Raw genomic sequence first — 10,649 nt, 5'->3', positions numbered from 1 at the left:
ACCGTTCTGACATGTGACTGAGGCACAGCCAGGTCCAGTACCTCCCTGACAGGAAAAGAAAATTACTAGTTGGACAAGACAGGCAGTATGTGGATTTGTTTTTCTTTCTCGAGTATGACGTCCAGATTGAAGGGAGATCACAAACTGACAAAGCCTGGGCATTTCAGTATAGTTTCTTTAAAAAGGACCTTTGAAGTAAAACATTTTATATTACTTTCCACCCATAAATGTTAGCTTCTTTGCAATTCTTTCAAATGCTCTTCCTAAGGAAACAAGAGAGATCTTCTGCTGCCGGTTTTGTTAACTGCGCTTTTTCCTTAGCTTCAACACTTTTAAGAAGATAACTTAAGGGATGGCATAGGGATGGCGTAAGGAGCCTCCGACCAATGTGACCTGGGTTCAGCTCGGTCTCATAAGGAGTTTGTGGACGTTGTTGTAACGAATTCTCGCCTGGTTCCGAAGGTCTTTCTCCGGATACTCCAGGTGTCCTGTCTCATGAAAAACCAACATCTCTATATTCCAATATGCTCTGGATAGAGGACCCATGTGAAAACCAAGTAGAGCTGATGGGACTTCCTCTTTAAAAATAACAATTTATTATATGACTCTGTCTTACAAGGACTAGGAACTACCAAATTCACGAATTTGATTAGCTAAAATCGATATTGAAAGCGGTCTAGATTTTCCCATCTAGACCGGCATCTAGACCGGTAATGTTTTGCAGTGAAAAAGTTGCAAAGTAAAATGAAAAATCATTGACTAGTTTCATCTAACAATATTTATTTATGGAAGTGCCAAAAGCCCTGATGAGAAAAAAAGCAAAGAGGACGAGCAAACTTTGGCAGAATTAAATTCAGCTCATCGCCGCTCTGAAGCAAAATGTCAGCTACTACAAACCAGTTACATTAAACGAATTAAATTGTTCTTGTTTGCGCCATATAATAAACATCTTTTTAACCGAACTTAGTCGGTCTGTATGGGAGAATCTTGACCTCGGTCGTGTTTACAGACCTCACTGCGTTCGGTCTGTACTGACGACCTCGGTCAAGAATCTACCATACAGACCTCCTACTCGGTTAATAAGAGCTAATCATTAACTATTCCTTTATTTTAATTTCTCCTCTCCAAGTAGGACAAGATCTACCCCGCAGAAACACCTATCCTGCCAGCAAAATTACTGACTACAGATCAACTATACCGTCAAATTCTCATAACTTGAATTGCAAGGAATAAATGTCCATTAGTGGGGAGAATTAAAATTTCGAACTAAGGTCCAAATGTCTCACCGTCTCTGTTGTTGGACCGTAGTACATAGAGCCTTCTATGGATCTAAAATCGTTAGGGCTTGTCAGCTTTGATTGGTCGTTTATTTCACACGTGTGACCTGCGTCTGCGCAGTTAAATGATTGACAGCGTGTGTCACTTAGGCATTCCAACGTGCAGTCCAGTGGACAAGTCACGCTATAAGTAGCGATCACATGATTAACCAGAGCATGACCTGAATTACGGAAGAAAGCAATAAACAATGGTTTAGTTGAAGGCCACGAAATAGTCACTTTAGAGCGTTTTCACTCACGTGGACAGCAGCGATGCAAATTTATTGGAATAAAGAAAGTGTTTGCATGAGAAAAGAGTTCAACTCCCGCAGGACTGGTTTGGAACACCAACATGGCCGCCGTTTCATAGTTTTGGGACACCAATATTGCAATATGGCTGCAAGACGTTATGTGAAAACACTCTATTATGCGGAAAACCATCTTTAATTTCTTTTTATTTGTGACTGGATTGATGAAAACGTGGTCAAATAAAAGTGTGCTGTTTTGCACTAAATCAAATATGGAGAAGAGCACATTGAGAATCGAAGATAAGCGAGTGGAAGGAAAAAAATGGACATTCCTTTGAATTTTCATATCGTCTACTTTGGAGAAAAACGCTTATACTAGGGTGAAATTTTCTTTAACACGGTTTTCATAAATCCAGGCATATTTGTTGTCATTAAAATATTTTCCTATTTGGAAAATTACGGGGATTGCTAGCAACCTTACAAATCCCCCCTAACAACATCACCTATGTAAGACCCTGTACTGAATTGCTTGTTTTTTACTGTGAGTATTAAATATAAAAGATGTTGAACATGGCTATTCTTGTCTAAGAAAACGTTATAATTAATTTTTTCGACTAAGAAAACTGATTACAAAATACCCTAACCCTATCAAGTAGACAAATGAGGGTCGAGATGTAAATTCCTAGTGTGAAAGATGTCAGAATATATTAAAGTGAAAACTAAGAAAGCTCTTTTTTCTGGTGGTTTGGTGGAGTTTTCGTACTTCCAGCTTAAAATTTTACCGTAATCAGCATCCCCAAGTGGATTCGTTTAAAACCTGAATAGTTTTATTTTCTCACAAGCCTCTTCCTGAATAATTTTCTTTTTTGATAACGTATGAAAAATCCTAGATTTACTTAAAGGTTTTCTTTTAAACAACAATGTATAACTCTTACTGAGTAAAGTGATTTATATTAATCATAAACTTTACACATTACCTTTCTGTGCTTGTTTGAATCTTCCGTATCGCAAACATGATAGTCGACCCGGGTTTGAAGCTCCTGTTAAATTCTGAGCCGAAGTTACTAACTTCCAATATAAAAGAGACTGAAAATGGAGACATAAAATTCTCCTCATGATACTTGGCTTTCCTTCAGACTCGGCATAGTTATTAAATTTACTTGTCAATACTTTTCACAGTTCAACGGCAGCTGTTTGCAATGATTACGTAATCAGCTATAGAATCAGCTTGAAACTAGTGTTCAACATAATCACCACATTTAGTTCAATTATAACTTGTTTAGGTTTCAGGCTACAACATCTTTACAGGAGTCCCATAATATGAGGTGCATTATTCAAAGTTCTTTTTGTTTCAACATTTGTTCGCCGGATTGTGTTTTCTTCACCGAGACAGAAGAACAAAGTCAAAGACCGACGGTATTGAACTTTACAATAATAGATAAGTGGGAAACCTCTTTCGGTGATGTTTCCTCAAGCTTCCTCAGCAGACTACAGACTTCATGACTTTCTGGCATTTTCTCAAACTCATTGATAATTCATCAGGTTTAAGGTAATCATTACCGCGACGAAGTTTGGACATCTGATCTTTTAATTAGCAAAGATTTTTACGATTTTATTTCTGCGTTTTCTCCTCAGTTTTAGATTCGATTGAGAAGATATATCAAACACTCAAGACAGTGTTTGATCACATTTCCAAACGCCTCAAAGTTCGTCAAAAACACTCCACTGCGTGTCGTATTTTCAACTCTCTTCTCGATGTTTGGAAATGTGGTCAGACACGGCATTTCGTGTTTGATATGTCTTCCCGTTGATTAATTTTGAAAGTTGTTTAGTCACAAACACACAGCTAAAGCGCCAAAATAGGTCTAAGACTAATATAAATCATCAATTATTCACTTGAATTAATAATTTGAACTGATGAAAAATTGAGAATAAAGTTTAACCGAAAGTTTGTTGCTAACTAAGTATTTTACCTAGATCGCACCAATTATATCAACAACAGCCCCCATTTGGCGAGAAATATGCTCGGATACTTGTCCGCAGACATCATCTGTTGTGAGCTTTGAGGAACAGATAATGTCCAAAGACAAATTTCCGAGCACATTTTTGCGCATGGAGATTGGGTTATTGCGTTTATTGTCCTTGTCTTCTTTTATAAGGTCCACTCTCTTTTAGCTTCCGTTTGAGAAGATCTGTTTCCTTCTGCAAGCGTTGAAATATATTGTTGAAAATGTTTAGGGCTATTCAATTTAACAATTCAGTGACAACGTAAAGGTGAATAAAAATTTTGAAAACTGGGGAAAATCACTTTAGGAGCATCATCTCATCCCCAGGAGCCCATGGTCATGGGCTCCTGATATCCCCCATTTTGAACTGCATCACATGACGTGTTTAGACCAATTTCGCCCATGACAAAAAACAATGATAAAATAATATTACCACAAAAAAAGAATGGTGGATATACGTATTCGACCACGTCTTTCAAAGCGCTCCATAACTTCTGAAATGAGCAAACACAACAATAACGTCAGTTCATCTCGTTGTAAAAATGCGATTCGTTGTCAGTTTGTTGAAAACATGTAATAAACTACTATCAACCTGCTCAGTGTGGTGCGGTGGAATAACGTCTAACTTTGGCCAGCTCGGCCTATGGCTTCGTCAGCTGAGACGACATTCCATGAAATTTGGCAAAAACAGAAGCTTGTCACTCCTTCACGTCGGGGTGATAAAAGTGATTGGGCACTTACCATTTGTCGGAATGAGATGGCGCTTACCATTTACAATTCGATTTCCTGCGTTTGTTTTATGCGGATGAGAGACTGGAAACTAGAAAATTTAGCAGATGGTATGGAAATTTCCGCCGTTCCTTTCCGAACGGAAGAAGAGGACTGTACCTCTGGATGTGGTATAAAATATACCTTTCCCGCATTCCAACAAACAATGGCGCCAAGTCGAGGCCAGGGTGGACAAAAATACAGCAAATGTATGAAAATGTCCACCCCAACCTCGCTCTGGTACTATTGTTCCTACGCACTGAAGTGGAACGCGGGAAAAGTCTATTTCCGGACGGATTTTCTAGAAAATGACTGCTCCATTTGACTTTCAACCGAAATTTCCGGAAATTTTGGATAATTGTAGACGGCGAGCAGTCCTGGGAACAGCAACCCTCCTGCGCGTGACGTAAAATTCCCGCCAAAAGTCATCAGACCGAAACCAAACAACAAAGATGGCGTACAGGGTGGAGGACTTTCAAAACCCATGATCAGTTTGTTTTCCTTGATTTCCGAGATGAGCACTTCCCCGTATTTTACCTCAAGTGGAAGACAAACACGTTCTGCAGCGAGAGAAGCAATTTCAGCTCTGTCAACGAGACAAAAACAGCCAAGAAGGCACATAAAGATCGAATGTGAGAAGCGACATCAAGAGGACTCGGCGAGCGACGGTAACAAAATCGAAAATGCGGCGGCGAAAAAGCCTAAAAGGGAAGTTTCCGTAGAACAGGGACAAACGAAAGGCTGGCAACCTGCTAACTGGAGAGAGCAGTTAGCCAACATTCGTGAAATGAGAAAATCACGCGACGCGCCGGTTGATTCCCAGGGATGCGAGAAGACAGCTGATGTAAACCAGTCACCTGAGGTGGGATGCGGGGGCGGGGGGCGAAAGGGAGTGGTGGAGGGAGGAGGGTTAGTGGGTTAAATTCTTTTAAAATTATTGTAGGCTGAGATTTTATTAACGCAATGGCAAAATCATTTTTTCTTGATCTGACTCAGGTGGCTCATGCCATTATGGGTAATCAGGGCAAATTTACAAAGAAGCAAAGCAAATGTTTATCTTTATATTTCCGTTCTGATTTCACATTTGGGGACGAAACATACTGTAGGTGGAGAAACCCCTTTTCTAGGTTTACCAGTGTTTCTGAGCTGATGGAGTGATTACTGTGGACATAGGAATGATTTTATCAAGTCTCAGCCGCTCAAGCCACAAAAATAAACATCTCCGTTACTCTGAAAAGTAGGCTAATGCCTAGCTCAATCGACTCAAAAACGCTAGTAAATGTAGAAAAGGGGTTTCTCTAAATTTCTTCTCGAAGATGAAACTCAGAAAGGAAGTATGAAGAAAAACGTATATTTTGCCACTTTGTTCCTTTGTAGTCTTGCCCTGATTACCCATAATGCCCCTTAGAACATGAACTCCTCTATTAGTGTTAAATGAAGTGGTGTAGATTTGGTTCAAAAAGCTAGGATGTGAAGAGGGGATGCTGATAGGGTTTACTTCAGAATTTTTGGTTGGACTGCATTGATGATTCTCAAAACTGTTACCTTATTTGGAACCAAAATATGTGATTTTCCACACCATATTTTCAGACATGACCTCAAACATATGTAACTTTTTTTACACCCTAAATGGTATTTGATCGTAACACTTTATCAAATATAATGACTTTTTTGTCTGTCTTGCTTTTTTGAAGATAACCTGACTTGATGTTCCCAGGAAATAAAAGTTATACCCTATTTCAGTTGAAGTAGCAAAATCTATAGCCTTACTTTTAACTAAAAGGCCCATAATATAAACCATAACCCTTCTTAGCGTGCTGAAATCGTTACCAACAAAGCTTTGCAAAAAGCCTGTCTCTTATTTTTGCAGACTGTGCGCTATCAAGTGCTCATCTCTCTCATGTTATCAAGTCAAACAAAAGACCAAGTTACCTTTGCAGCAATGGAAAAGTTGAAAGCTTATGGTTTAACAATAGAGAATGTTCTTAAAACTCCATCAAGCAAAATTGGGGAGCTAATCTATCCTGTTGGTTTCTGGAAGGTAAGTACAAATTTGACAGTAGGAAAAAATGTCTTAAATTGTAGAGTATCCTAGGGTAAACTCAGCTCAATAACAATTATTATTAAGAGTGGCTTGCAATATGATGGAAGCTATAGTGGAGTTGTATGTAACACTTTACTCTTACAGTGCCTCTCCCTACCAGGGGTCTAAATGGGTACCAACAGGTAAATTATTAGCAGGAGTATCCTGACAAAAAGCAGGGGGGGACCTCCAAAGGACTAGTCTCCCAAACAAGGGAGCAGTGATCAATACAGCAGGTCACCAATTCATGCTACAAAAACTGCTGCACAGCTTTAGAAGGGCTGACACTGATAAGCTTTCAAGTTTTGTCTAATCCATGTTTACTTATTTGTCATCTTAATTTTGACGTTGCAGAAAAAGGCTGACTACATAAAAGATGCAACTAAAATTTGTGCTGAGAAGTACAATGGCGACATTCCACCCACAGTAGAAGAGTTAGTAAAACTCCCAGGTGTTGGCCCCAAGATGGCACACATTACAATGAATGTGGCATGGGGACAGGTGACTGGAATAGGTGTTGATACTCATGTCCACAGAATTTCCAACAGGCTGGGATGGGTGAAGAAACCCACCAAAGTACCAGAGGAAACAAGGCTTGCTGTGGAGAGTTGGTTACCGAGGTATACATCTTTAAATGCCATTTTTCTTTTCATTTTGACTTTTTTGTCAAAATAGAGATTCTTTCAAAAACAAAATTATGGATTATGGAATAGTTTGGATGCTCTCCCTCTCTTTTACATCTTGGTACTCTTCTTTACCTCCCTCTTCCTCTTTGAAAGATTGTTCCAGAAGTCATGACACAAGGTATTCTTGGAATGGCCTTGCTGCCTACTGTGTTACAAGTGGACTTACACTCTGTGGTGCTCTCTTTCCGCAAAATGTGCTCAAATTTATCCATTTCTAAGGTCTTTTCTCTATTGTAAATGTTAATGAACTGGATCTTTTCTTGTTCATTCCATTGCCAGAAATATTTTCCAGGCCACAAGGTGATTTTATCTGTCTGTGTGAAACTGGGTAGAACTGGGTACCACAAAAATGTTTTTTCTTCTGTTATCTCTATTAGGGAAGAATGGGATGAACTTAATGTGTTGCTGGTTGGATTCGGTCAACAGACATGTCTTCCCATAGGACCACTGTGTGAAATGTGCCTTAACTGCAAGATATGCCCTGAAGGACGTAGAAATACCAGGGGGAAACCCAATAAGAAAGTAAAGGAAAAATCTTCACCAGAAAAAGGTGGAAAGGCTGCTTAAAATAGAACTATGTATCTACATTGGTAGGAGACGAAAACAAAAGGTATTATGGTATCTTTGGAACCCTACTGTACTTCCACCTGGTTGTTGTTCCTGCATCTGGACTTAGATGACACATGCTTTTGTGAACAAGAGTACGAGCAGTTTTTCCCTTGCATAGCTAGTGATCTAGCCCAAGTTAGTCAAGTCAACTAGAGGTCAAAAGCTACATACTGATGTGATAATGTACATAACATGACACTTTGTGAACTGTGTCTAAACAGTGGAAATGGTGGGAAGTCAACAACTAATCACTTTTCACTTGCAATTCTTGAACTGAATTGCATACATTTAAGGCTTACAATAGCTAGAAAACTCGAAATAAAAAGGCAAGTTAGCAAGTAACAGCTATTCAGAATTAAAAAAACTGCATTGTTCCATTTTATCAAGTGAATTTTATTAAATATTATTGTCTTTCTAGGTCATAATGATAATGATGAGGACAATGATGTACTTCACAACACTTCTTTAGTCACACAAAACTCCAACCCCAGCAAAAGTCAAGTCACACCTATATTATAATATTTATTAAGTTCCCACTCATCAATAAAGAGAAAACTCCATTGATAGAACAATCTGTTTCTATCATTGAAGATGCAATGTGAAATTATTGAAAATTTGAACAATGCAAAGTTTATTGGAAAACATGTACCAGCTATGTACACTAAAATTTGAATAATAATTTTTGTATCCCTCCATTGTTTCCCCTCCATTGCTGCTCAAAAAACAGGACAAAACAAGCAATGCCTCGACACCCATCCCTCTACATCAATCCCATTTGGAGCAGACTGAAAATATCACCCATGTCTGAATGGTTGATATTTGTGTCCAATAATATTGTTTTTACATATACTGACTATATTTGCCACAATTTAGTGGCAAATTGTTTTTTTTTTTTTTACAGTATTTACATACAGTGGAGGATAACCTTGCATGATAAACCCACATTATCTTAAATTAAACCTTGCCTCTTTGGGAAGAAGCAGTATTTTTGGACTCGAAATTATCCTTACTGTAAATCAAATGTTGATATTGGCTTCTGACTGATACAATGTAGCACAGGTATTTTGTTGTCCTAGCCATGATCAAAACAAAAACATCCCTCCTATAACTGTCTTGTTTTATATTGAAAGCCAGACTCAGAGTAGAGTCATGGTTATATTTCATGCACCATACAGTAAAAGGGGACAAGGCAGTTCTGCTCTAGAATTTATTAGGAGTGTATCTTGTTCCAAACAAGGTAAATCCAATTTCATTCCATGAGGGTGCCTCAAACAGCACTCCTTTCTGTTTTGGAATAGCTTGTTCGTGGCAGCCATTTCTTGTCATCTTTTGGATTCCTTGCAAGGGCAGAAGCTTGATACCAAATGACTTGGCTACTTTTCTGAAGGTGTGACTTTTCCCAATCACAATTCCAACATCTGATTTCAATAATGCCAGTATGTCGCCAATTGAATCACCAACAAAGACTGAAATTCCATCAGAACTATCCACAGATCTGTTGCGGACAAGATCCTGGAATTTAATTTCCTTGTCAAAAGCACTTCTCAACTTCTTCCCAATAATGCCTGACGATAGTTCACCCTCAAGTGGAAGGCTATTTGCAAAGATGTTCAAATGTCTGAGGTGACCCAGGTTTGCATGGATCAAGTCCTGACACCAGTTAACTGATATCAAATGTAGTGGTAAGTTGACGTGATTAAGAACATTCAGACACCCAGGATTAAGCTTAACTTCTTTTGCAACTTCTTTGATGGCTTCTTTAGAAATTCCTTTAAGAATTTCACTTGCTTCAACTTCCTTAGTCATTTTCAAGTCAAATTTGTGCACCTCTTGTAGGAATGACCTCAGTCCTTTCTCGTCAAATGCCAACATATCAGGATCTGCATGAACAGAGAGGGACTTGGCCACAACCTCAAGGTGACCAGTCCAGTACTTCTTTCCCAGTTCATTCCATTGTTCATCGATAGCTTTTATTTCAGCTTGAGTAGAGGAGCAGTACTTTTCTGTTGCCTTGTACAGAAGGCTTGTTGTATCCTTTTGGGTACAGGTGCCGTCAAAATCAAAGGCAAACAGATTTACTTTCAAGCCAATCCATTCTGGTTCGCATGTCATTAATGCTGACGATGTTAGACCTGCCTCCATGATGGTAGCCATGACAACTGAATTTAAGAAAAAAGATTAACACCTTTCAGCACAAAGCTCAAAGCATTAACTCTCTAAAATGATTACCAGTCTATCTTTTCATTGTTCTGAGAATAATTCAGTGTCATCAACACAACACAAATAACTTCTAGCTGAGGTTTCTTTCCTCTTAGGACAGTTGGGACGAAAAGCCAAATTTTAAACTAAATCCCTACGTTATTTCGTTTTTTTGTTTATGGATATAGAAGGTGCCCGCTCAAAACATTCAAAAGATGTTCATTTTCATAAAATGAGGGCGTTCACGCGTGACTTAACCGAATAAATATGTGGTTTCTGAGCATTTGACACAAAACATTTTTTTTTTAGCTTACACGAGTTTAGCTTAGCTTTTATCAACGGTTTCAAACTGCAGCCATAATTAGGAAATAAAATGCGTATAACTTTGTGGCCAAATCCGAACAGAATTGGCCGAAATCATTGCATGTTTTGCTCCGTTACGTAATCAGCTTCCCATTTGTCAGAGAAAAATCGAGAAATGCAAACAAAGTAGCCTACCTTTAAGGGTAAGAGTTGCTACAAAGATGTTCAAAGGAATCCTCAGACCATTGATTCTGTAAAATCGCGCAAATCTAACCATAAATTTGTCCCTCGATCTGCCACAGACAGCATATACAATTTCGCACTTCCGAGAGTCCTTTGTTTATGCTGCGTTGTATCGCCTCGCTTCTGAGTTTTGTGTTCTTACAGGAAAAACCGCATAGCAAACAGATCGCGGTAGCAAAGTTTTGTCA

General features: G+C 38.7%; 2 protein-coding genes across 2 annotated transcripts; one reads left to right on the top strand and one right to left on the bottom strand.

Moving 5' to 3' along the window:
• The first annotated feature begins 4,178 nt into the window (after positions 1-4,178).
• Positions 4,179-8,135, top strand: LOC145490115 (endonuclease III-like protein 1). Its single transcript, XM_081469219.1, has 4 exons — positions 4,179-5,200; positions 6,209-6,379; positions 6,776-7,041; positions 7,485-8,135. The coding sequence occupies exons 1-4, from the start codon at positions 4,823-4,825 to the stop codon at positions 7,672-7,674; spliced, it is 1,005 nt and encodes a 334-aa protein (XP_081325345.1). The 5' UTR covers positions 4,179-4,822; the 3' UTR covers positions 7,675-8,135.
• Positions 8,086-10,551, bottom strand: LOC145490114 (uncharacterized). The gene is made up of 2 exons (XM_081469218.1): positions 10,414-10,551; positions 8,086-9,875 (listed from the first exon to the last, which is right to left on the bottom strand). Exons 1-2 carry the CDS (start codon positions 10,493-10,495, stop codon positions 8,917-8,919), a joined length of 1,041 nt encoding a protein of 346 aa, XP_081325344.1. The 5' UTR covers positions 10,496-10,551; the 3' UTR covers positions 8,086-8,916.
• Positions 10,552-10,649: the final 98 nt, after the last annotated feature.

Source organism: Orbicella franksi, chromosome 6, assembly GCF_964199315.1.
Source record: "Orbicella franksi chromosome 6, jaOrbFran1.1, whole genome shotgun sequence".
NCBI classification, from domain to species: Eukaryota; Metazoa; Cnidaria; class Anthozoa; order Scleractinia; family Merulinidae; genus Orbicella; species Orbicella franksi.
Note: the sequence above shows the minus strand (reverse complement) of the source record. Positions and strands in the feature narration are given on the sequence as shown.